The sequence below is a fragment of the Chiloscyllium plagiosum genome, chromosome 19 (genome assembly GCF_004010195.1).
Source record: "Chiloscyllium plagiosum isolate BGI_BamShark_2017 chromosome 19, ASM401019v2, whole genome shotgun sequence".
Lineage (NCBI taxonomy): Eukaryota > Metazoa > Chordata > Chondrichthyes > Orectolobiformes > Hemiscylliidae > Chiloscyllium > Chiloscyllium plagiosum.
Window position 1 is genome coordinate 33,842,062 of NC_057728.1, and position 27,845 is coordinate 33,869,906.

Sequence of the window (27,845 nt, forward strand, 5' to 3'; positions counted from 1 at the left end):
TCCAGAAGAATTGAACTGTTTTCAAAAAAATAGTAAATTGGCAATCTTGCTCAGAAGCAACCACTGGAAGGGATAAGGAGGAAATCAGAGATGTGCAACAAATTTTAATCTTGACAGTGTTGTTCACATCCCATTTGAAAGATTAGAAAGAGGAAAGGCCTGGGAACCTCACCATCACCATCACAGGTAGGCTGGCACCAGAGAGGGTAAAATTTGACTAATGAAAGTGAATTTCCCTGCCATCAACTCTGTGCCTCAGGCAGGGGATGTGCTAGAGGACTGTTGAGTATAATTCTGTTATAAGTGCCGAGATCACAAACTCAAGAAATTCACACAGCCCAAATTCACACTTCTTCATTGGTTGGATACTGGAAAGTTTTTATTGGCAAGTTTAAACTGCTGTAATTTTATTTATTTTGTGCAACATGTACTCTTTCATCACTGAAATTAGAAACAAATTATCTGACATGGAGAAGGTGACATGATTAAATTTCAATATTTAAGATTTAACTGGTCTGGTTTTTACCAGAATGATGACAAATATATGTCAGAAACATAGTCATAATATTTTAGAGCCACTGTTAGATCTTCATTCGACTCATCTGTGTGACAGCTCTCCCAATTTTAACTCAAGCTATCCAGATGTCAGGAGAACGTTAGAGTTGATAGGGCGTATACTTGGTACTTTCAGTGCCTAAGCTAATGCCAAGTCTTTTGTTGAATTTTATTCCAAAACAATTTGATACAACTGAGTGTTTTGCTAAGCCTTTTTGAAGACCAGTTAAAAGTTCAGCTCCAGAATCACCAGCAGGTCAATCCGTATAAGGATGTCAGATTTCTTTCCCTCAAAGGTCTTTGGTGAGTCAGATGAATTTTTCCAACAATCTGACAACGCATTCCTAAATTGTTATTCCTCATTTTTTGAATTATTTAAATCATAATGTACAATATAAATAGCAGTACTACATTAGCATGAAAAAATATCCAATAGGGCTTACATTGAAGAAATTAGAAATTTACAAAAATGCCTTGGTTAGTGTGTTTGTAATGGAATGGGTTAAAAGAGGCCATGATCTTTCATGTTGTGATGCAAATTTCAATAGAAAGTATGTTGGCTATTAAGGCTCTTGTGTGAAATGCATCTGGGCACAAGCTAGCTAGTTCTTTGCAAAGAGAGTTACTCTAACTCGGAGAGTGTTTCTGTGAAAAATTGAAAGTGTCAGCAGTTTGTTTGCAAACTGAGGGTGAAGCAGAGACAGAAGTGGGAGAAGGGTGAGGGGGTTTCACTCCTTGATTAACAATGGTGTAATTATCAAGGAGTACTTGGTGCTGATGAGGTGCCAGGAACTAGGAATTAAAATATTCAAATTACATGCTACCTTCATGAAAATAAATCATTATAAGAGGTTAAACAGCACGGAGATTACTACTGATAGAACTTCATGAAACATTTTCTTTGTTTTGGCCACATATTGGAACCTTTCTTTCTACTCTACCACCACAAATTGGGCTCTCCCATGAGGTTGTCGAGCTCTTGAATTTATACATTTTCCTTGATCAGTCAGGAACTGACAAAACATGCTCTGATGAAGAGTCATCTAGATTCAAAACCTTAGCTTGTTCTCTCTCCATGGATGCTGTCTGACCTGCTGTGATCGCTAGCATTCGTTGTTTTCAGTCATGATTGAGAAGGTGTTGACAGTGATGACAGTGGGAAATGAATGGTGAAATCAAAATGATATCATCTGTGCTCCAAAGCATTGGATTCTTTCTTGTAAATATAAAAGGAATTGACATCAAAGTTAAATTGAGTCAATAAGCATGGTGCTGGAAAAGCACAGCTGGTCAGGCAGCACCCGAGGAGCAGGAGAGTCGACATTTTGAGCATAAGCTCTTCATCAGGAACGTGATGTCAAAGCTAAACTGACCTGTTAAGCAACTGTAGCTATTGTAAGTATGTGGATTTAAATTTAATTCATATTTAATGACTTTATATGCCATGCCACCTGTACATCAATAACTTTAGCACTACACAGTACCAGTGCAATCAGAGGCTGTATAACAGTACAGCCTATTACTTCTTGGCAGGGCACAATGTGGTCACATGATCCAATCTGAACTCTGCAGGTGAGGCCAATATAAGCCAGCACAAGTCCGGTGTCTGCTCCAGGTATACAAGAGCAGCTTTTCAACATTACCTTCTCCACTATACACACAAACAACTCCCAAGCAGTTTTTATTTGCACACTGCTCATAGCCAAATGATAATAAGGATATTAAAATTGATTTGAGGTCTTACTCACCTGGCCAGTTGCCTGAAGGCCAGGCAGAATTAAAATCTATCCCTAAACATAGTCCCATATAGCTTTGTGGCATGCACTGATCAGGCCCATAAAAGCAAAATGTGAACACCTTTGTTGTAGACCAAAGTTGTCAACTATGGCATGGAATGCATCAAATTAGATCATCCATTACAACAAAGAGAGATGTTCATGCATTATTCATTTCCAAAGGTGTCACATCCTTACTAAAAATAGGGGCATCTAAGCATGATAAAGCCAATTGATCTAATTTACAGTTACAATTGTATGTTCAATGATTGCAGCATCTGCTGTTTCAAAAAAGATGCAAGCAACTCAGAACATAGAAAGGTTGTATAGCATTCACGTAGTTGATCCCAGTGACTGTAATTGTTTCTTATGTCCTATTACTGAACTTTGTATTTTCATTTTATGTGGATATGTTCCCCAACCATTGATGATACAAAGTGTCAAACTGAAAGCATATTGACTGCATAGTTTGCAATATGGGGGTCCCTGATTTACTGACATTCAACTTATGAATGCAATCCCATATAGGGTCATATTAATATCAAAAAATGTGACATAAAAGTGTTTCCTTGTACTTGAGAATAGTCTGACAGTAGAAAGTAGCCGTTGGTTTTGACTTGCATACAAATCAACTTGCGAATGGACTCAAAAATAAAACCTCTTCGCAGCTTGCGGACGGTCTCTACATAAAACATAGATTTCTGTAAGTTTTGAATCAAAGATGTATTGAGGGACTAACAAACATTTGGAGTGAGACCGCTATCATCTGCAAATTTCCCTTCAAGCCACCATCCTGACTTGAAAATAAATGCCTTCCCTGCCTAAGGGTATTGAGAGTCTACCTACAGCCCACAGACTGCAGAGAGTAAAGGCAGCAGCTTACCAACACCTTCAAGGGCAATTAGAGATGGGCAATAAATGCTTGCTCAGCACAATCCCACGAATGAACAAAAAATTCTAAAAAGTTACTTGACTATTTCCTCCAAATGTGCAAGCAAGTTTCTTATCCAGTCGGGATTAAATCAGTAGAATTGTAAACATTACAGCCTTGCTCAAGAAAGGTTGTAAAGATAATCCCAGCAATTACAGACTAATCAGTTTAATTTACGTGGTGGGGAAAGCTCCTAGAAACAACTATTTGATATTAGTAGCCACATGGAAATAGGAGATTGATTAGGAAGAATCAACATGGATTTCTAAAGGGGAATTTGTGTTGAATTAATATTAAGAGTTTTTTTGAAAAGGTAACAGAAGGGGTCAATGGGGATAATGCTGTTGATGTGGCATACACAGATTTCCTGAAGGCATTTGAGACAGTGCTGTACAAAAGACTTGTGAGCAAAGTTATAGGTCATGGTATAAAAAGGATAGGAGCAACATAGATATAAAATTGATTGAGTGATTGGAAACAGAGCATAATAATCAATGGATATGGCTGAAAGAAGGTTTGTAATTGATTCCTGGGGTCATAAGACATAGGAGCAGAAATTAGCTCATTCAGTCCATCAGGTCTGCTCTGCCTTTCAATCTTGGCTGATTCTCCTGCTTTCTCTCTGTAACCCTTGATCCCCATGACAATCAAGAACCTAACTATCTCCGTCTTAAATTTACTCAAAATGACCTGGCCTCTACAGCCTTCTGTGGTAGTGAATTCCATAGATTCATCACTCTCTGGCTGAAGAAGTTTCCCCTTACCTCTGTTCTAAAAGGTCTTCCCTTTACTCTAAGGTTGTGCGCTCAGGTCCTAGTCTCTCCTACCAATGCAAGATCTTGTAACATCCACTCTGTCCAGGCCAAGGAGTATGCTGTAAGTTTCAATTCGATCCCCCCTCATCCTTCTAACCTCCATCGAATACAAACCTAGAGTCCTCAAACATTTCTCATATGTTAAGCAGTTCATTCCTGGGATTATTCTCTTCTGAACACAGTCCAAGGCCAGTACATCCTTCCTGAGATATGGGGCCCAAAACTGCGCACAATATTGGGAACCTTGCTGTTTCTGGTATTTATTAATAATCTGGATCTTGGTGTGCAGGGGACAATTCCAAAGTTTGCAGATGATAAGATGATGGAAGAATTGTAAACTGAGAGGAAGACAGTGTGGAACTTAAAGGAATATTGACAAGTTGGTGGAGTGGGCAGATTGGTAGCAGATGAAGATCAATGTAGACAACTGGGGGTGAGCACTTTAGCAGGAAGACAGCATACGAGATCCAATTCTAAAGGGGCTACAGAAGCTGAGAGATTTGGTGCATAAATGCAGAGATCATTGAAGGCAGCAAATGGAGAGCAGTAAATGAGAGCGTACAAGGTTTTATTAAGAGGGGCATAGACTATTTGAGCAAGGAGGTGATGCTGAACTTGAATAAGATAGGTTAGACCTCAGCTGGAATTCTGTGTTCAGTTGTGGGTGCCACATTATAGGAAAACAGTGAATGCACTGGAAAGTGCAAAAGCAATTTACAAGAGCAGTTCCAGGAATGAGAAATATCAATATTAGGACTGATCGAAGAAATTGGGACTGTTTTTCTTGGAGAGAGGTAGTTCAGAGGAGCTTTGAGATCATGGGCGGGTTTGATTCTGTAAATACTGAGAAGTTGTTCTTGCTCATAAAAGGAACAAGAACAAGAGGGCATTAAAAGTGATGTCCAAAAGAAGCAAGGGTGCTGTGCGAGAAAACTTTTCGCAAAGTAGTTAAGAGATGGAATGCACTGCATGGAAATGTGATGGAGGCATGTTCAATTGAGGCATTCAAGGGGGCATTGATGATTATTTGGACTGAAATAGTCTTAAAGGATATAGAGAAATAGCAGGAGATTGGCACTATATAATGACGCTCATTTGAACAGCCAGTGCAGACATGATGGGTGCAACGGCTTCCTTCTGTGATTCTGTAAATATTTTAAGTTTAGAACACTTACATTGACAGACATTAAAATCTCAAATCCTTTCATAGCACCAGAGAAAATCATTAAAATCATTATCAGATTATTGTTCAAAAATGTCTTGTTTACTCATTGTGGATAGCTAGTGTATTGTGAGAGTTTCTGTGCTTGAACTTATTGGAATTGAAATAATGTAACTGATAAGATATATAAATTCATATTATACATACACAAACATATATGGTTAAAAGCGTTATACTCTCAAGCACTCAGAGACTAAAGAAACACTTTAGATAGGAGGAGATTATTTTAAAACATTGATAGGAAGATAACTTAAAAGCATCCACAACAATCTACACACCATACCTGCTAATGCCCACTCGCCAGAGCTGTGAGAATGTCCACTATAATACAGTATGTAGGTATCATGTCTGGGTCCATCTGAAGTATGCAAGTCAAGAAATGCCTTTACTTTGGATTGAAGAGTGTCAAAAGAAAAGCCACTGGTGGAATAGTCACAACCATAAGTCTCTATCATGTGATAGGCAAAAAATCGTTGGATGGAACTTAACATGGCTGTAGACCTTAGGTTCAATTCTTGCACATGCTCGGGAGGGAGGAGCGTTGGCTGACCATCAGGACTACAAATAAAAAATCAAACAATTAAAATGAATTCTAAATGACAAAATAAATATTTAGCTGCTGTAATCCATCTTTTACATATTTTTCAAAATTTGATTGTTCTACTGAATTCATTTAAGTCATTTCATAGATGATACTTCGCATGATAGTTAAATTTGAAAATTCTGCTACACATGGTAATATATCACATTAACTGCGTATCTCTTTAGAGCAACTTTGTTGGCTCCACCATATTCGCAGGAAAACAGTCGCATACCACAGAGTTCTCAGGGAGTCAAGATAGCTCAAGGCAAAGGACCAGCAAGCGGTGAGAGCTCTACTGCAAAAGGTGACTGCAAGCAAGACATGAAGTGTTTTTGCATATGAGAGACACTAGCTGTTGATAAAGAAAAACGGGCCGATGCAATCCATCAAAACAATGTCTTTCTCAGATTTGTCTCTTCAACTAATAGTGCAATGGGACAGAGTAGATTATTGCACATTTGGTTAGGATGGAAGAGGGCTACATTTTTCCTTTTCCATCTTCATCAGTCTCCAGAAGACCAGGAGTTGAAAAGTTGCATGAGATGACGGAGTATGGAAAAAGAAAGTGTCATCACAGGAGATATAAATTGAAGATGAGAAATTAATGAATTTACAAGTAACTATTAGAAAACTTTAAGTTATGGCAGGCCATGTGGAATACCCATTCTGTGGCGCATGGAGTTCTATAGACAACTGATGTGACCTAAACGAATATATACGCAATCACTGTGCTGCATCCATGAACTGAGAGGTACTTGGATAGCACATTCACAGTGGAGTGGTCACACACCATAGATCAAGGGCATGTGTGCAGATAGGGAAGGGGAGACAGCCAGACAGTTTAGGAGAATCAGGCAGATAGCACAGGAGCCCTGAGATCCTGCTCACAAATCGTATGGGAGACTGATGAAGGCAACGATTCCTCAGAACAGTGCAATAAGCTGCAGGTCCGTGGCACCACAGGTACACGAGACACATACAAGAGAGGAAGAGTGAAAGAATAGTCGCTACGGAGGATTAATTAATTAGGAACACCTAGAGGTGTTGCTATAGCTGTAGAAGTGACTGTTGGATGGTATGTTGTCTCTCTGGTGCTCAGTTCAAAAACATGACAGGACATTCTGTGGCTGCAGCAGATCCTGCTGCGAGTTGGTGATTTGTCTGAAGTCTTGCTTCATAATGGTAGGAAAGGGACTCCTCCAGTCAGAATTTAGGGAGCGAGGTAGGAAATACCAAGCAGGACCTCAAAATTGATCATTTGCAATGACTCTTGGTACCATATGTTAATGAATATAGAAATAGGAGGATGAAACAAATGGATGAATGACAGGAAAGATGATGCGGATGAAGGGCTTTAAATTTCAGGTCAGGTTGTGGGGGGAAATGGTACCTGTATAATCCAGACAGGTTGCACCTGAACAGAGCTGGAACTGAGTTTCTTGTGAGGTGTTTTGCTAGTGTTAGTTGCTCTAAATTAAATCTACAATGGTGTGGAAACCAGGAGAGAATATTTGAGAACAATGTCTGAACATATTGAGGGAAAGAGACAGCATTTGAACAGAGAATAAAAAGTTAACAAGTAGATTCATAGCGAAATTAAACATGCTAAATCAGTATTACATTGCATGTATATAAACAGGATTGGAAAGTTACAATCGCAGACTGTCATGTAGAATTATGATTTTGCAGTGAAAACAGAAACCTGGCTGAACGAAATGACAACAGGGTGGTGTTCTGAAAGTAGTGACTCATTGAGAGATTCTTTACTGCACAGGATTGTAGAGGCTGGATCATTAAGGATGACATAGACAATTTTTTTAAATCAGTAAGGGAATCTCAGGTTATGGGGAAAAGGCAGGATAGTGGAATTCAGGACTATCATAGCCATGATCTCGTTGAATAGTACAGCAGACCTGATGGAATGGCTCCCTTCTGCTCCTATGCCTTAAGCACATAAGTCGTATTAGATTATGGTCAGTAGAATTTCCGATAGCAATACATGTCGTATCCAACAAGAAAGGAGGACTGACAGATCGGTTCTTGGAAATGAGGTGGATTAGGGGTACATTTAGAGCACAGTGATCGTTGTATAACAAGATTTAGGATGACAGTAATGAAGGACAATTCATACAAAGAGTAATTAACTAACTAATCTCAATGAGGTAAGAACAGAGCTAGGCCAGATAGATTGGAACCAAAGGAAAAGCTGTAGCTGAACAATACAGTATCTTCAAAGTAGTGGTTTGGATACAATCAAGGTACATTCCCTCAAAAGGGAAAGGTGAGGCTAACAAATCTAGAGTTCCATGATAAAAGAGGAGATTGAAATTAAGATAAAGAAGAATGATAGGTATCATGTAGAAAACGCTGGAAATGTGTTGCTGGAAAAGCGCAGCAGGTCAGGCAGCATCCAGGGAACAGGAGAATCGACGTTTCGGGCATAAGCCCTTCTTCCATCATGTAGAAAATACAACTAAAAACCAAAATGTATAGAAGGAAGGTGTGAAAGTGAGAGAAGCAAGAAAGATCATGAAAAACACTAGTAGTTGATAAAGGAAAAGCTCAGTCTTCTATAGACACATCATTAGCAAATGGGTGATAAGAGAAGGGATGTAACAATTAGTCATGAAGAAGATGATTTACACAAGGAGGAAGGAATATAGCTGAGTTATTCAGCAAATATCTTCACCATGGATGTTATCCAGGCTATCCTGAGAATAAAACAAAGTCACTAGAGAGCGGTTCATTAATAAGGTGGGATACTAGATATGGAGTTGGTATTTAAGAATTGACAAAACCCAGATGAGATGCATCCAAGGATATTGAAGTAAGTGAAAGTGAAAATTGCAGAAGCACTGGCCATAATTTTTCAGTCATCCACGCCTTGGAAGTTGCAAAGATAAGCTAAACAATTACTGGCTAGTTAGTTTAACTTTGGTAGTGGGAAAACTTCTAAAACAATCCTTTGGATTGGAATTAGAAGCCACATGGACTGATGTGGAATACTTATAGACAGCCAGCATGATTCCTAAAAGGAATATCATATTTAACTAACTTGCAGATTTTTGAAGTAACAGAAGGTTGATGATGTTAATGCTGTTGATGAGGTCTACATGGACTTCTAAAAGGCATTCCATACAGTGCCACACACAACAAATCTGAGGGAAAAGTTGCAGGTCATGGAATAAAAGAGACATTAGAAAAATGGATACAAAATTGACTGAGTGACAGTTAATAGAGAATAATGGTGAAGGATATTTTTCATTTTGATATAGTTATGTGTTCCAGTTCTCCTGCGGTCAGTATTGGAACTCTTGCTTTTCCTGATGTTTTTTGATTAATACTCTAGCTCTCAGAGTGCAGGAGAAAATTTCAAATGATGATGCAAATTTAGAAGCATTGTGAACTTTGAGGAGGACAATGAATAACATTGTAGAGTCACAGAGGTCTACCAACAGATGCTGAAACTGTATAACAGCATTGGTTGGTCCATGGCTAGTAAATTGTGTGCAGCTCTGGAATCCTCACTATAGGAGGGATGTGACAGCACTGGAGGTAATGCAGAGATGATTCACTGGAATGTAGCCTGGGCTGGAGAGTTTCTATACTAAGGAGATATCGAACAGATTGTGGTTGTTTCCTTTAGATCAGATCAGATTGAGACACAGGTGATTGTGATGCATAAAATTATGAGGGGCATAGATAATGTAGTCAGGAAGAAACTTTTCTCCTTGGTGGAGGAATCATTGTCCAGGAGCATAGATTTAAGGTAAGGAGAAGGAGACTTAGAGGGGATGTGAGGAAATACTTTTTCACTGAGACAATGGTAGAAATCTGGAACTCACTGCCTGTAAGGGTAATAGAGGCAGAATCCCTCAAAACTTTTAAGAAATATTCAGATGTGCACTTGCAATGCCAAAGCATACAAGGTTATGGGTCAAGCCCTGGAAAACAGGATTAGAATAGTTAGGTAGTTGTTTTCGACCAGTATGAATGTGATTAGCTGCAACAGCACACCAAGGTCCCTCTTTAAACTTCACTAACGTCAATACACGTCCTCAAAGGGAAAAGATTTTGTCGGAAAGAACACAGCAAGTCAGTATGAAATAAAATGTACTACGCTAATGGGTGTGCAGGAGCAGGGAGACATTGGTGTATTTGTGCATAAGTTGTTAAAAGGTGGCAAGACAGATAGAGAAAACAGTTAATAAAGCCTAAAGTATCCTAGACTTGCCTAACAGGTGAACAGAATACAAAAGCAGTAGAGTTATGTACAGTCTGCTAGATTTCAGCTGGAATATTATGAACATTAATGGGTGTGACATTTTAGGAAGAAGTGAATGCATTAGAGAGGTTTAGGAAAATGGTCCCAGAATGAGAAATTTTAATTTAGATTAGATTTCCTACAGTGTGGAAACAGACCATTTGGCCCAACAAGTCCACACCGACCCTCCGAAGAGTAACCCACCCAGATCCATTTCCCTCTGACTAATGCACCTCACACTTTGGGTAATTTAGCATGGCCAATCCACCTGACCTGCACATCTTTGGATCATGGGAGGAAACTGGAGCACCCGGAGGAAACTCACGCAGACACGGGGAGAATGTGCAAACTCCACACAGACAGTCACGTGAGGCTGGAACTGAACTTGGGTCCCTGGTCCTCAGAGGCAGCAGTGCTAACCACTGAGCCACCGTGCATAATTAACACAGATTGGGGAAGTTGGGAGTATTTCACTTGGAAAGAAGCTAAAGAGGAGATATTACTGAAGATTTCAACATGAGGGCTCTGGACAGAGTGGATATGGAGACATTATTCCTGCTTGTCAAAGGATCTAGAACAACAGGGCACAGATCTAAAGTAATTTGCAGAAGAAGTAACCATGATTTGAGAAAAAACATTTTTCAGACAGAGTGTGGGTCAGATGTGGAATGCACTGCTTGGATGTGTACTGGGCAGTTCTAATCAAGGCATTCAAGAGGGCATTAGATGATATTTAAGTAAAATAATATGCAGGAGCACATAAAAAGGTCGGAAGAATGGCACCAAATAAATAATTTTCATTCAAAGATTCGCTGCAGATTAGGTCTGCTGAATGGCTTTCATTTGCACCACAACAATTCTGTATACAGTAAAAGTATATCATATGAAGATATCAAATCCATTGGGGATAGAGTATGATACACAATATCTTATAGAAATAGAAAAACATTGATGATCACTCATTTCAGCTTAACCAACACCAGATGTCACATTTCAGTTTAGAACACTTTCTTACCCACTTAGTTTACATCATATTGTATTTACATTGTTTTTTAAATATAGTCACAGAATCATACAGCATGGAAACAGACCCTTCAGTCCAACTCGTTCATGCCAATCAAGTTTCCCTAACTAAACTCATTTGTTTGCATCTGACTCATATCCCTCTAAAGATTTCCTATTCATACACCTGTCTAAATGTTCTTTTAAATGTTGGTACTGTACCTGCATCCACCACTTCCTCTGGCTGTTCATTCCACACACGAACCACACTGTGTGACAAAGTTGTCTTGCAGATCCCTATTAAATCTTTCTCCTCTGACCTTAACAATATGTCCACTTGTTTTGAACTCCCCACATCCAGGAAAATGACCTTTGCTAGTCACCTTATCTGTACTGCTCATGATTTTATAAACCACTGAAAGGACACCTCTCAACCTCGGTGCTCCAGTGATAAGAATTCCAGCCTGTTAAGCCTCTCCTTATAACTAAAACCTTCCATTCCCAGCAATATCCTGGTAAATCTTTTCTGAACCATAAGATATAGGAGTGGAAGTAATGCCAATCGACCCATTTAATCATTTCTGATGGGCATTGCAACACAACTTACCTGCACTCTCCCCGTAGCCCTTAATTCCTTGTGAGATCAGAACCTTCTTCAATTTAATAATATCCTTCCTATTGCAGAGTGACCAGAACTGTCCACAGTGCTCCAGAAGAGGCTTCATCAACGTCCTGTACACCCATGCTCTGAGCAATGAAAGCAAGCATGCTAACCACCCTGTCTGCCTGCGACACAACTTTCAAAGAACTGTGTACCTGAACCCCTAGGTCTCTTTGTTCTGTAACACAACCCAGGAACCTTCCATTAATTCTATAAGTCTTGCCTTTGCTCATTTTGTACCAAAAACAATCTCACATTTATCCACCTGCCACTCCTCAGCCCATTAGCCCAACTGATAAAAATCCCTTTGTAATTTTAGATAACCTTCTTCATTGTCCCCTATACCACCAATTCTGGTGTGATCTGTAAATTTACTAACCATACTTCCTAAATTCTCATCCAAATCATTTATATAAATGACAAACAACAGTGGACCCAATCCCTGCTGAACACTGCTGGTGACAGGTATCCAGTCCAAAACACAATCCTTCACCACCATTCTCTGTCTCCTACCATCAAGCTAATTTTGTATCCAATTGGCAAGCACTCCCTAAATTCCATGTGATCTAAGTTTACCAATCAGTCTACCATGCAGAATCTTGACAAAGGCTATACTAAAGTCCATGTAGACAACATCTACCTCAATCGTTTTGGCTACATCTAGTCAGAAGAAAGGACATTTGGAATTTTCTGGAGGGCACAGGTCATAATAACAGACAAAACTCTGACAGTTATGTTAATTAAGGAGAGTGAAGTCTCAAATAAAAACAGAAAATATTGGAAATACTCAGCAGATCAGTTATATGCAGAGAAAGAGTTATCATTTCAGGTCAATTATTTTTCATCAATGTTGCAAAGGTGGAAACAAAATGCTCAATCCATGACATGTCAATTTTGATAAATAGTTAAGAAAGTGATGTGGATGTTTAAATGCTACACACTATAATAAGGTAACAGCTATTTGGAAAAGTAGTGCAGAGAGAGAAGCATTACGATTACAAGGTTACAAACAGTAAATGCATTGATCCTGTTAGAATAAATGTCTGCTGCAATTGCAGTTCTTTATACAGAAAGATACCTGCAGTAATTTGTTGGAATTACAATGGCATAGCCTACGCATGTTCCTCCTAAGCAGCTACCCAATTCATGGAAAAGACCATGAGCTAAGGATTCCAATGGCAAAACAATGAGGAACACACTCATGAACGATCCATTTGTTGGCTGCAGAAAATAAAAAGATAAATATTTCATCTTCGATGCCAGGATATTTGTAATGAGCAAGGTTAAAAGAAAGTTAGCCATTAACATCATAAATCACAAGATATTAAATAATAATCAATTACAATTCACTATAATTCAGTATTTGTTCCCTAATCTTCGCAGCAGCAATACAAATGCCTTTGGAAACCTTAAAATGAGAAACTGATCAGCAATGATTGAATCGCAGGGCAGACTCAATGGGCTGAATGGCCTAATTTTTGCTCCTACGTCTTATGATCTTAATTAGGTTCTTGGGTATGTCCATCACCCTCCCAGAAATTCCCCAGCCCACCACTTAGAAACAGCTCGTGTCTCTGGTATCCCAAGTGATGGTCTATTCATCCATCACTGCAGGATGGCACCTGGCCATTATAGCAATTCTTTTATGACTGCAGGAAGGTAGGCTGCTACAGCAATAAAACTGTGGTGCTAATGGACAATAATATGAAAGCCACAACATTTGTTATCTTAGCTCAATTAGCTGTTTTTTAGAAAACAAATGGAAGCAGAAGAAACACACAACAGTGACAGACTACAGGTTGTGCCACTGATATTGCAAACTTTAAAATTCATTTTTTAAAATTTTTATGCCAAAATGTATTTGCTTTCGAGAAATATGTAAAAAAAAATTATGAAGAGTGATTATCACACAAACTGTTTTATTTAAATTTGGCATTCAACTCAATAAAAGATGCAATTAAAATGTTCATAAAAATATTTTCATAATTTATGACAACAAAATATTCACGAAAACATTTAAACCTTATTTAAAATGCTTTCTTAAATTTAGTATCTTAAGCCAGAAATAAATTCAAGTTTTGCAAATTTAATTAAAATTTTGGTAGGCAAACTTATTTATGTTAAAACAATTCACAAAAACACTTTGTGTTTCAGTTTTCATTTGAACAGAAGGTCAATTTGAATTAATTGGTCAGGAGAAAATTGGATTTTTAAAAATTAATTGCATTCCAAGAATGATGAATAAAAATTACATATATTAGATTAATTTTGATTCTTTCAAATTTCTCAAAATTTATCCTGATACAAAACCACTAAGGTACGGATTTGTACACCTTTATTATAGGACATCTAAAGAGTGGCAGCTCGCAAGTGTCAAATCCTCACCGCCTGCCTTGTTTTCTTGTTCAAACAATTCCTGGTGAAATATTGTTCATCTTATTTTTATCAATTTTCCTGCTTTTCCTCAGGGAGATAGAAACAACATCTTAATTTCCTGCTATCTGGTGTTTCAGCACAAAAGTGCAAACTAATCCACTGTTTTCACTATGTCAGTGATCAGTAAATCATGCAACATTTACAAAGTTGAAGAGTGTGGTGCCCGCTTAAGCCTGAAAAGTCGATTCTCATGCTCCTCAGATGCTGCCTGACCAGCTGTGCTTTTCCAGCACCACACTGTTCGACCTGATCTCCAGCATCTGCAGTCCTCACTTTCCCCAACATTTATAAAGTGAAAAGGTGATTACACATTTGAACAGAGAACTTTGAAATGCACCAGAGGGTGAGTGGATTGGTGAGTAGAGGGCCAGCAGGTAGTGTGCTGAAACCAGGTAAAGCTGATGCAGATATTGCATCTTAAAAAATATGAGGGATTGTTTGACAGTTGTAACTTTAATGGCAACTGATATTTTTATTATTTTTGTAGATGTCATGTTCATCGTCAATTTTTTTTAAAAATAGCTTTCCTGTTTATTTTAATCTTTTGATTTCCTGTCGATATGTGACTTTTTGATCAACTCTTCCTCAGTTTCTACCAATAGCATGTCATTTGGCTTCTAGGACTTCAAAAATAGTCAACGCACCTGTTGCTTCTCCACCTCAGTGAACAAATAACTCACTTACAGACATTTATGACTTTGTTGAAAATTAATTAATAAAACAAAATTACTTATTTAGGTACAAGAGTGTACCTAAAAGACTTAAACATCCAGCTCCTAAAGAGATCTTATGCAGTGTATTTTTAAAACATAATTAAGGTAAAAGATCTTAATGCACATTCAAGTATGCTTATTGCTACAATAGGATCTCTTAAAAAAATAAAAACTTTTCAGAGCACTCTATGCTCTTTTCAAGCTAACTATAACAGGCTTCTGGTTTTAATCATAACCTTTCTTTAAAAAGCAATTCTAAGTAATTATGAAGCTACGTGACTTTATAGATATATGCACAAGTTCACACAAAAATGCATCTATGGCTCAAACTGTTAAATATTTATGAAAAGTACCCAGTAAACATTTGTAACTTAATAGATCATTGTTCAAGACCAAACTAATGGTAATTTCAAATATTATAACACATACCTGCCAAGAGACTGCACCCAGAATTGCCGTGGAAAATAGGCTGAAAAAGACTAACCGCTCAGAAATCAAGCAAAAATGACGCATTCCTTTGGATGCCATTACACAGTCCAGACTCTTATTATCTATCCTATGAGTATAGTAGATTTTTTGACAGTCATTGAGCTTCGTATGAAAACCCCAGAAAGTTATGAGAAAAATTATATGGCAGATCAACCAGAAGATCCCAAAGATAGAAAATCCTGGTATCAGGAAATACCAACGGTCTAAGTTATTTAACTTTAATGCAGCAAGAATGAAAAATATCAGCTCAATAGCTGCTACAGGAAGAATGGAAATTCGTCTACATAGTGTCCGGCCATACAGGTAAGGTTTCCACCGCTCAGTAACAGATAAGCCACTAAAATAAAGATCCAGTAAGGGGTCACAAATTAGGCGGCTGAAATAACAAGCCAAGGCAAAGGGGTTAGTGCTAATTTTTAAAGATGGAAAAAACAACAGGGATGTAATCACTGCAAAGATTATCAAGTTTGGAACTGCCAGGAAGGATTTCATTCGTAAATCAACAATCAACATTGACAAAGCAAAAACAAGTAAAACAACACTCAAGCAGTTGGGCATCAACATGGCAGTGCTGGCTATAGCAAATCCAACCAGCTCTAGACATTCTGCAGATGTTAAAAGGGCAGGTTGGTGTCGGACACATCCAGACATTCGCTCCACGACTGACCACAAAATCCTAATCAAAATGCTGGTCAATAGTAAATATTTGGTGGCTTCTTCTTTTGCATCAGTTTTAAATTTAGAGTTATCTATAAAACAGAGGAGACCAAGCAAAAATCCAAACCAGAGATGAGACAGACTCAAACTTGCTGCTTCCATGGAGAAGTAATAGTACAATATACTAGCAATGCCCAGCACAAAAAGTCCCAGTATAAATATCACAAGCAATAATATATTTTCTGTTTTCTCCCATCGGACGTATAGGCCCATACAAATTGCCACCAGCAAACTTATATTTGCCAGATAGCCAAGATATCGAATTGAGGAGTGCATATTTGCTTCTCTGTTGAGTTCCTCCAGTTTAGTCATTACTGCATAAAGACAGTGGCTCACACAATAACGCAGTGATTTACACATGTAATATGATTGAAAAGGCTTTGATAGCACTTCTGGTGATTCTGCACAGTGCAGATGCTGATGATCTTCTAAGGCGCCATTCGTCACTGTAGAACCAAGCTCACACAAGTGGGAAGTCCTATTAAAAAAAAAACACAGTTCAATGACTATATGCAGAGAATGGATATGTGTAGGATCAAAATGCTGAAGCAAAACTTGCACCATTAACAGGAAACTCTTAAATAACAACTGAACTCTATGATTACTTTCAAATATCCATCACTAATTTACTCGGAGTGAATTCTTTCAATTTGAAATTGAAATGGTTGTTTGACCTTCTGCATTTTGTGGAATTATACATTTTACATAAAATTTATCCTCAAGTTTATTTTGTCATGCGATAGGATATTTTGGACAGCAGCATCGTTCTTACTTATTCAATTCATATTTCAACTTAACGGATGTAAAGTTAGGAATTGTAACAATGAATTAGTTTGGAGAGAAGAGTGACAATACAAAAACGTACAAAGTTGGAGTCAATGACACAGCAATATCAAGATTTTTAAAAATCTAGCAATTTTCAGAAATTTTTAATTCTCTCAACAAGGATAATTAATAGACAACAGTCACATTTGACTCAAGTGAAATGATGGAGAAAAGTTTATGACTTACATATCAAGATAAAGATCAAATTTCAGACCAAATGTAGAGACGGAGAAGAAATTTAAGGATTTGAGAATACAAATGATGACAGAATACGGTTGACTAAAAAAAAAGGTAATATACTAACAGAAAGGACATTTACAATGATAATTAAGAACTCCTATCCATGATTTTGATTTCACTTATGTCCCACAAAATTTAATAATAGCACAAAAGACAAATATTTGCTATTAAAAACAAATACTATTTTGACTGATGCATTCTAATATCTGTTAACCCAAATAAAGAGTATTTTGCAGATTACTCACCACATACATTCTGAAATGTACTCTTCACACTTCAGATGCCACACTTTTTTTTCAAATTTCAGTATACTTAGACATTATATTTAAAATAAACAGTATCAAATATTTCTGATTTACAAAGAACTTTACCAATGCCAGAACCTCATTTAAGAACTGCACCTAAAAACAATGAACAAAGGACATCCATTGTTTTTAATTTGAGCAAATATTCTCGCAAGTAATTGAATAAAAGGCATACATAAACTTAAGATTATTGATAAAGGATTTAAAGGAGAGAGGGCAATATGCTTTAGTTTAATATCCCATTCACAAGATGGCACTTAAATGATAACGATATCTATAAACAAAGTTTATGCATAATCAAAATGTTTGTTTATTTCAATTATATGGCATTCATCTCAGGTGTATGAAATACAAAAAGGCTAATGCATTGGATTAATCTTTAAATTTTTGCTCAGCAAACACCAGCTGTAATTATATCAACACTCCATTTCTCAATTCCCTTCCTATAAATGACTGAAAATGTAGAGCTCGAGTATGCACAGCATTTGCTTTACAAGGAAACCTCTGCACCATTCTCTGAGCATGCTTGAATCACACATTTGCCTTATACAGAGCATTGTACTATATAGGAAATAAGTGACTGAAGTACTTTCAGAAGATAAACTTTGCAACTCACGGTACTGTTCAAGTTATTTATTTATATATCAAAATAATTAAATGGCTGCAAAGCAACTTGGAATATCGCAAACACTTGGAAGGCATGTCTAAATACAAGGGATCTCCCTTGAGTGATACCATCAGGATCTCCATACTCCTGATAGGGTCAACGATGGTGGCAAGATCAGGGTGATATGCCAAGCAAAATGTGAAGCGAGACTGTGCATCTCACAGCTACAAAAAAATGCAGATATAAGTTGGTCTCAATTGTCATGACTAACACATTACTGAAATCAGATTGCCAATCCATCAAGACTATATGGACAATAACAGCATCCCAAGAATTCCATATTAAACATATTTACACACAGGGTTTGGCCAGGGTATATTTGCTACATATTGAAGAGCTGGAGCCTAATAAAAAAAACCTGCATAGGCAGATGTACAATGGTTGTTGGACTGCTGTGTTGGGATTGAAATGTCCTGTGCTCACTCCAAACAGGGAACAGCCTGTAAAACTTGCCCTAAAAATTGTCAGTCCCACTTTTTCCTGGCTGGGGAACCATAGTCAGCAGATTTTTCTGATCAAAAAGCAAACTCTTTAAATTTTGCAATTTAAACTGTTAGAATACTTATAGATAATCTCAAGAATGATAATTTGGAAAGAAAACCTGTTAATCATATAATGACAACTATTAATACTCCAAACTAACATTGCTGCCCTCATTGAGACCCAGCTTCTTGGAGAAGGGGAGCTGAAGGAAAAAGCAGATGATGCACCTAGTGGAAAAACAAGACTGACATAGACACTTCTAAAATAAACCAATCCAAAATAGATCTTGGATGCACTACCAGACCTCCCTAATTTTACAAGTGAAAGGCCCATGACACAATACCAAGTGCTTAGACATCACCAATTTGTTACAGTCCTCAGCACTTATAGCCACTATTGACTCTCAGAATCATAAAACTACTATGATGCAAAGAAGGTCATTCAGCCTATCAAGCTGAAGATGCTATCTGATGAAAATATTAAGGGAAGATTTTATTATTCTGACCTCTATGCAGTTCTCATTGCCATCCCAAAAGGAAGAAAAGATCGTCCATCTAGGAGACTTGAATGCCAGGGCTGCCCTTGCACTGCTATCTGGAGAAGAATCATGAGAGAAATATTATGGGCAAAATCAGCCCAAAAGATATCCTTTGCTGACAAAAGCGCACTCAACATGGCCTCATTATACAAACAGCATCTTCTGTCAGTATACCAAATGCAAAACCATATGGAGATGTCCTAGATCAAAGTACTGGCACTTCCATAATACCATTGTTCAAGTCAAAAATCTAAGTGGTATCTGTATCATCTGATCCATGTGGGGCATCATCAATTTGTTTGATCAGTAATAACATCAAGTGAATGCCCATGAAGAAAAAGATCAACATCTCAGCCAGAAAGCAGTCTGAACAAAGAGGAATTCCAAAAGTAGCTCATAACTAATATGGAAAGTTTTCACACACCCAAGTCAGTTTCAAAACAATGAAGTTAAATAAAGTCAGCTGAACTGGCATCTCTTTGTATCTACCCTTTCAAGCCCCCTAAGTATCTTATGTTTCAATAAGATCTTCTCTCATTCTTCCAAATTCCATTGAGTATAACATTAATCTATAGACCGTCTCCTCCTAAATTGGCTCAGATTTTGAGGTTCACAGTTTAAAATACAACCTGAAATATAAACAAATTTTCAATACATAAAATATAGTTTTTATTTTAAAAAGCTTATTTTTAGGGAAAGAGACTTGCATCCCTGGCTCTGAAGATTAGTTTTTCGGGATAGAGAAGTTGTGACAGAGAAGTTTACATGTAATTATGAACTAGTACTTCATTAAAAAGTCAGTTATAGTCTTTCAACAGAGGTGCAACCTTTCAATGGCTTTTACAGTGAAAATAGTGCAGAAGCAGGTGAAACACCCATCAAATCATTGAATTATGTGCTGCTTGCATTTGTAAAACTGGCAACAGTTGACCCCATGAAACAGCTGGTTATTTCTGACAGCAATTTCTGGATTTTTGATTTGGACGGCACATGTGCAATGCTACACACAGCTTCAGAGTGATGATGATGAAACCCTCATTTAGAACAAGCTGGCCTGGGTTTTGAGAGATCAACTTAATAATGAAAAATCACTGAAAGTTAATTTAGCAAATATATTTTGATACCAGCGTCTGGATTAAAAACTGCATATTTTAGGTTTTAATACATTTTTATTCTTAAATTTATTAGGCATTTTTGTTAGCTAAAAACAGTGCAACGTAAGTACATAAATTAACAAGTTAAATAGCTTATTGAAGCCTCCACTGTAGATATCTATTCTCTCCTTTCACCTTCTTACACTATTATCACAAATATCAAACTTTTTTACAAAACGTATAACTCAAACTCGGCTCAAATTTACAAATATATCAAAAATAAAAAGTACCTCATTTGGAAAGAAAGTTTTCACTTAATTATGGGCTTTTACCAATCCTCTATTTTACTCTTTATTTCAATCAACTTTTTAAAAAAAGTCTTTTGAGCACTTTTCGGTTTAAAGATTGAGTCATGCATTCAACGAAAACATTGTTTTTTCATATTAAGGATAGCAATGTTTCTGCGGTCCGAAATGATCATGATCACAATATGGTTAGCTGAGAGTTATTTAAATGAGCAATGAATAAAATAATAAGAACACATCAGATTGATACTGACAAGTTTTTTTCCAATGTTAGTATCTGCAAAGGACCCGTAAGAACCATATTTTTCAAGTCATTTTACAAAATGGATGCAAAACGTTATCAGAAATACATGGCTAATGTTAGTCTTATTGCAAAAAGCATCCTGAATTCATTAGTTTCATTTTGAAAAAAATGGTTAAAAACAAACATAACTAATACATTAAATTTGAAAATGATAATATTTACAATGCTTCATTGTCCTGATGAGAAAACAGTTGTCTAACACACGATTTGTTCCAGTGGAGCCAGTCTCAATCAAAACAACAGGAATGCTACAACTGTTTTTTCTGGAAAGTATCAAATTTACAAGTATAGTGTATAGTGAAGTGTGCAACTGCCTGATGGGTGATTGTTGGAATTGAGAGAAACAATTCGATTGAATGAGCTTGGAGTACAGCCAATAAAGGATTTAAATGATTAAGCTTTCTCTAATTGTACTTTTCACATTTCAATCCATTTTGCTGTATGGTCTTATCTGAGATCAACTTTGCACTTCTTGATTTGTCATTTGACTAGTAAATCAATGGATGTAAATGGCTACATCAATGAAACTAGTGGTCAAAAAGTGTATATGTTGTTCAAAAATCTGAAGTGGAACAGCAATGCTAACTCATGCACTATAAAACAATTTAGGGCCTAATCAATAACAATCTTCATACTCTCCATTGCTCAGCTATATGATGACATCAATTACATGATTTTAAAGGGCTCTATGATAGTGCAGTAGCAGTTTTTCATAAAATAATCCCAATTTGAATTAACAATCCCTCAGCAATCGTTTATTCTGCTCACTGCAAGAAAAATACAATTTCTGCAGAATTACTGCACATTCTGCCACATTAGTGCAGTAAATAAAACTTTCGTCTGGTATTTAATTTTATCCTTCATTTTATACAATCTTAAACAAATATTTGCTGTTAATAAACACCTACATCTGATGTCTGCAGGATCTCCACGCTTTCCTTCACAACCAGATATCAGGAGATTTCAACAAGCCATCTTTATATTACCACTGGCTGAGAAGAATATTTAGTTAGTATCACAAGCAGATCCACAGAATTAGTAATTTAGAACATGAACAATATAATGCGATAAAACATCCCAAGGTACATCAGAGGAGCATAATTAAACCAAAAGGAAGACACATGTCAAAGGAGGCACTGAACAAGGGATTAAAAACTTAATCACAGCAGTATGTTTCAAGCAGTATCTTAAAGAAGTGTAGGCAGCTGAAATGGTGGATAGGTTTGGGAAGGGAATTCCAGAGCTTGAGATCTCCGATATTGAAAACAGTATCAACAATGATAGGGTGAAGGAGGTGAGAAATGTACAAAAGTCTAAACTTACAAGAAAGTAGAGTTGGTGGGGAATTGCTATTCTGAAGGTTATAAAGATTAGGAGCTGGCAAGACCACAGAGGAATCAGAATTTATCAGGATGGCAGCAGCAAACGGACTGAGGGGGAAAGGCAAGTAATGCCATGGAGGTGAACATCAGTGGGTCTTTATGCCATAGATGAAATGGTTTTGCAAGCTCGACTCCAAGTAATACAGAACATAGTGGGTGCAATCAGTCTATTTGAACCTGAGATTATGGCCAGGGAGGACATGAAGCTGTAGACTAGGAAGTTAGGAGTTTCTGGTCTGGGACAAACACAGTGGCAAAGTTCTCAACTTGTCAACAGGAAATAATTGATTCCAGCCATTCATTATACACAGATTTTCCCAAAAAGTGTTTATAGAATTTTATACAGTGTCCTCTACAAGTGATCAAACACCTACTGACTAGTCCAAGCAAAGTGTATAACTTAGCTGTCTGGGTTGAAGAATTGTTCTGAAGAATTTGTACATTGAAAGTAAAATGTCAAATCAGGTAGAGAAAGCAAAATAAAGAGAAGGAAAGAAAAATGGGAATGAGAGAGAGAGAGAGAGAGAGAAAGAGATAGAAAGGAAAAGTTTTAAAAATTACATCTTTTAAAATATCCAATAACAATTAAATATTAACTAAATAGATGCTATACTTACTAAAGATCCTTTTCAGTACCAAAGAGCTATAAGGAAGTAATTAAAGGCTTGTTACATCAACAAGCAATTGACACTGGAGCTAACTGATTCATATACTAATATACATACACTTATTTAGACAGCAAACAACTTTATGGTTATAAAGACAAAATGGTTTTTTAGTAAATCTATTATTTGGTACAAATATCAGCTCCATCTTTCACTTTCCAGAAACTAAGACCTCTGGGAAGAACACAGCACATTTTTTAAAACAAGATGTCCTTTTGCAGGAATGGCTATTACATATTTTTGCTTTGAAATCACCGGTCAAACATGTTATGGCATACCTCTGGAGTAGGGCCTCTGGCCCACTTGCCTAATCACCCTATTCAGAAATTTCATTAAACACATACGGACCAAGAGAGATGTGAATCTCAGCCTCCTGACCTGGAGATAGGAACACTACAACAGTGCTACAAGTGCCCTCAGAACACAGCACTTGCAAATATTTTTAATCAACCTGTTGAGGTATACCTGGACCTCCAGGCTCTGAGGTAGAGACAGTACCATTGCACCCCAAGTACCTCTGAGCAAGGAGGATAAGGTTCAAGTCCCACATGCTCTGAACCGTTTGATTACAAAATATCTAAGAACACAACATGTTTTAGTTCAAATGAATATTTTTCGATATCAAATTACAATTTTGAATCGGAACTTCTGGAAGAACCATTTATTTTTTTCCAGCCTTGTACCTTTCTTCAAAGACTACTTTGGCTTCACACTTCAATGCTGGGTCCTTAAAAACATTTTTCTTCAAAATAGTCTTATTCAGGGGAATATCAGCAGAGTATCTGGTTTAGCGCCAGGTAGTTGGGGTTACACACTTTCACAAAGGACTTGATCTTGGACCTCTTGACCAGTTTCTTGATAATTTTGGAAATTACTTTATGTAGATAACAGTCAATATTAGCTATAACAGCATGACTGTAAGGTCTTCAGGACCATCATCAATTTTCTTTACAATGAGACCTGTGCACCTAGTGTAGTAACCACCCAACACAAGAACCTCTTTCTAGCTTTCATAAATGGTTCCCATTATCTGCTCTCAAGTAACACTGGAGCTATTCTGTTTGATTCTTAAAATGACCCAAGTTTATAACTCTGACGCAAACAGAAGCAGCAACCTGGATATCAAATCCCTGATTTCCACATTTAACCGTACCTGCAGCTGTAAGATTTTTCTGTCCAAATTACACTTTATTAACAGTGAGTAATAATAAGTCTATTAAAAGGAGAAACTGCAGAATGTATGACTTGCCTTAAAAAGAACATTTCACATTCAGCTAAAATCAGTGCTGCTGCTGATACACCTTTACTTAATCTTTTGGGCGTACAGAACTTGAATATTACTGAGAAGAAATATTTTGTTGAAGCTTCCCGTCATGCAGTCATCAGGACAATTTGCAAGAATATTAATTCAATGGGAAAAGCAAAATTTGTACTATACAAGAGGAGAGTGCTCATTAGATTGCCAGTTGTCCACAAATCAGACCCAATTTGCCAACCAATCAGCAGTCTCTTTTCATAAGTATATATATTGTCTTTGCCCTTGAATTATTATTCTTGCAAATTATCCTGATAAGTGCAAAATAAAAGGCTTTGGACAAAGTGTATATTATTTTAGCACCACATCTTTAATTCATAGTTGACATCCGTGAATGTATAAGATCTTGCTCTCAAAGCTAGATTTCACGATAGGCATACTCCCACAGATAGAGAGGCATAGAGTCATGGAGATGTACAGCATGCAAACAGACCCTTTGGTCCAACTCTTCCATACCAACCAGATATCCTAAATTAATCTAGTCCCATTTGCCACCATTTCGTTCATATCCCTCCAAACCCTTCATATTCATATACCCATCCAGATTCCTTTTTAATGCTGTAATTGTACCAGCCTCCACTACTTCCTCTGGCAGGTCATTCCATACACGCACCACCCTATGCGTGAAAAACTTTCCCTAAGGTCTCTTTTATGTCTTTGCTCTCTCACCCTAAACTTTTGCCCTCTCATTCTAGACTCCTCTACCCCAGGGGAAACACCTTGTCTATTTACCTATACATGCCCCTCATGGTTTTATAAACCTCTATAAGATCACCCCTCAGCCTCTGACTCTCAAGGGAAAACAGCCCCAGCCTATTCAGCTTCTCACTATAGCTCAAACCCTCCAACCCTGGCAACATCTTTGTAAATCTTTTCTAAACCTTTTCAAGTTTCACGACATCCTTCCTGCATATGGGAGACCAGAACATGCACACAACATTCCAAAAGTCGACTAATCAATGTCCCGTACAGTTGCAATATGACTTCCCAACTCCTACACACAGTGCTCTGACCAATAAAGGAAGGCATACCAAACACCTTTTTCACTGTTTTACCTACCTGCGACTCTACTTTCAATACACTATGAACCTGCATTCCAAGGTTGTATAGTTTAGTTTACATTGATTAGTTTACTTTACCCTCTGCCCATTTTAGAGGGACCAGATACATGAAAAATTACAACCTTAATATATTCAGTGCAATAACTGAAAGTTGCACGTGTAAGTTAATAAGTAACAACCTAACTCTTCTTCAGGATGAATAATCTATTAATTAGTGCAGCGAATTACAGAAATAGTAGAAACATTAAGATTACACTTTCACATATCTACATTATTACAAAGTAAACACTGAGAACAACTGTTTTATCATCCACGAGTAAGGACATTAAGCCTCAATTGATCATCCAATGATGCTGTACTCTTTTTCAGTAATGCACTAAAGTGTGAGTTTAGATCACGTTCAAATACTACAGTAAGCCTTAAACTTAAAACTATTCTGATTCTGGTGAAAAGGGTTACCACCAAACCACAGTGCTAAGTACACACTTATGAAAATGGTGCCAGATTGTTACATGTATAGTAAAACAGTGGAAACCTCCATAAATTTAAATGGAACCCTGAATTTCAAAGTCATGGCAGATTTACCACTCCGACAGAAAATCTGTACAATTAATCACCCATTAACACACCACAATTCCTACAGTTTAGAAGGGCCCAATACAAGTATAAAATAGCCTTAACATCAGACAACAGAAAATGCTACAAAAACTGAACGGTCAGGAACCATCAGTGGAAAAACAAAGGTAGTTAATAGTTGACAGTCTGAACTTGAAAAAGTTAGAATCATAGAATCCCTACCATGTGGAAACAGGTCATTTGGCCCAACAAGTCCACACCAAAGTCCACCCTCTGAACAGTATCCCACTCAGACCCACTCCCCTACCCTATTACTTTACATTTCCACATACTAATGCACCTAACCTATAAATCCCTGAACACTATGGGCAATTTACATGGCCAATTCACCAAACTTGCACACCTTTGGATTGTGGGAGGAAATGGAGCACTCGGAGGAAACCCACGCAGACATGGGGAGAATGTGCAAACTGCACACAGAAGTCACCCGCGGCTGGAACTGAATCCAGGTCCCTGCTGCTGTGAAGCAGCAGTGATAACCACTGAGCCACTGCTAGAGATAACAAATTTTAAGCAGAGAGACAGGGAAATTGGGGGACAATGGAGAGAAGAAAAAGGTAGATCTGTGATCAGGTTAATTGCAAGAGACATTTAGCAAATAAAGGGATGATGTTTAAAGGAAACAGCTGATGTCCCAAAAATAACTGATGCAAAGGTTATGACTTGAAATTGATAAACTTGCTGCTGAGTTCAGAAAATAGTCAAGTGCATGATTGACATATACTGTTCTATCATGCTTCTCCAGGACACACAGGAGGGAGCAGCTATGACCAGAAAGCTGGAGTTGAATTGGGTTGGAGAGGAAAGGTAGTCAGATGATTCTTGTGGATTACAATTCAGAGTGATTGCCAACTGTCAATCACAAAACAATTTTTTTTATTTATTTGAAACATTGAAAGTCAAGTTTTAATTGGCTTGTATTATAGGTAACAGTCTACACAGTTGCTCCAGATAATCTTGTTAGTCTCAGTACAATCAGAACGCCTAACGTAAGGCTGCATTGTCACAGCGCCTTTTTCTTTTGCAGACCAAGATTGATTTTAAAAAAGACGTTAAACATCCAACATTCCCCGTGAAATCTACCCAACAGATTCCATGCACAAAGATGAAGCAGAGGAGGGTCGATATTTAATCACAAAACAGACTGCGTGTTACTTGGGGACCTTGTGGCCTTTCATATTTTCCACATTACAACAACAGCGGCTGTGTGCCGACTCAAACTCTCTGAGAAGCACTTCCTGAATGAGAGTTTTATTTTCCTGGCTCTGCGTAAAGCCGGCTGAAAGCCATCCTTCAAACCCCGTCTCCAGGTTGAGAGTTTAATCCCGAGGCGGTGAGTAAAGGGGACAAAGGTCTCTCAATATCCGACACAACACACACTCTGTTGATGTGAGGCCTGGAGCTAGCTCCAGGGGCCCGGCCCAGCAGGGCCCGGCACAGCCGGCTGCTCGGGTAGCTGTTACACCTGGCCTGGCCCGGCCCACCCCGCGAGCGGGCGCTATCCCGACCCCTCCTCTCCGCGGTTACCTGCCTCGGCCCCAGCTTCGCGCCCTCTCTCTGTCAGACACACCGGAGGATGGTATCGTTTACCCCCCGCCCACCCCGCGAGCGGGCGCTATCCCGACCCCTCCTCTCCGCGGTTACCTGCCTCGGCCCCAGCTTCGCGCCCTCTCTCTGTCAGACACACCGGAGGATGGTATCGTTTACCCCCCGCCCCAAGCACTAACACCGCCGCCGAGACTCAGAGGGAAGGGCCGGGGAGGACCCGCCCCCTGGACGGCTCCCGCCTCAGGACAACAGGCGGAGGCACCGGGCCCCAACCACAACTACGCACCCCCCCCCTCACCAAACCCACTCCATCG

General features: G+C 38.1%; 1 protein-coding gene across 10 annotated transcripts in view; it reads right to left on the reverse strand.

Annotated features, from left to right (window-relative positions):
• tmem168b (transmembrane protein 168b) overlaps positions 1–27,845 on the reverse strand; it is a 171,876-nt gene that overhangs the window by 8,778 nt on the left and 135,253 nt on the right. For 3 of the 10 annotated variants that reach the window (XM_043709525.1, XM_043709526.1, XM_043709527.1), the window contains exons 6-8: positions 15,387–16,641; positions 12,887–13,029; positions 5,582–5,856 (exon numbers count right to left, since the gene is read on the reverse strand). In XM_043709525.1, coding sequence (XP_043565460.1) covers positions 5,582–5,856; positions 12,887–13,029; positions 15,387–16,641 — 1,673 coding nt within the window. Of the gene's footprint in view, positions 1–5,581; positions 5,857–12,886; positions 13,030–15,386; positions 16,642–19,188; positions 19,278–21,832; positions 22,795–22,923; positions 22,939–27,510; positions 27,577–27,627; positions 27,772–27,845 lie in introns of those variants that run through there. The other 7 variants (XM_043709531.1, XM_043709528.1, XM_043709529.1 and 4 more) reach the window with 7 other exon arrangements.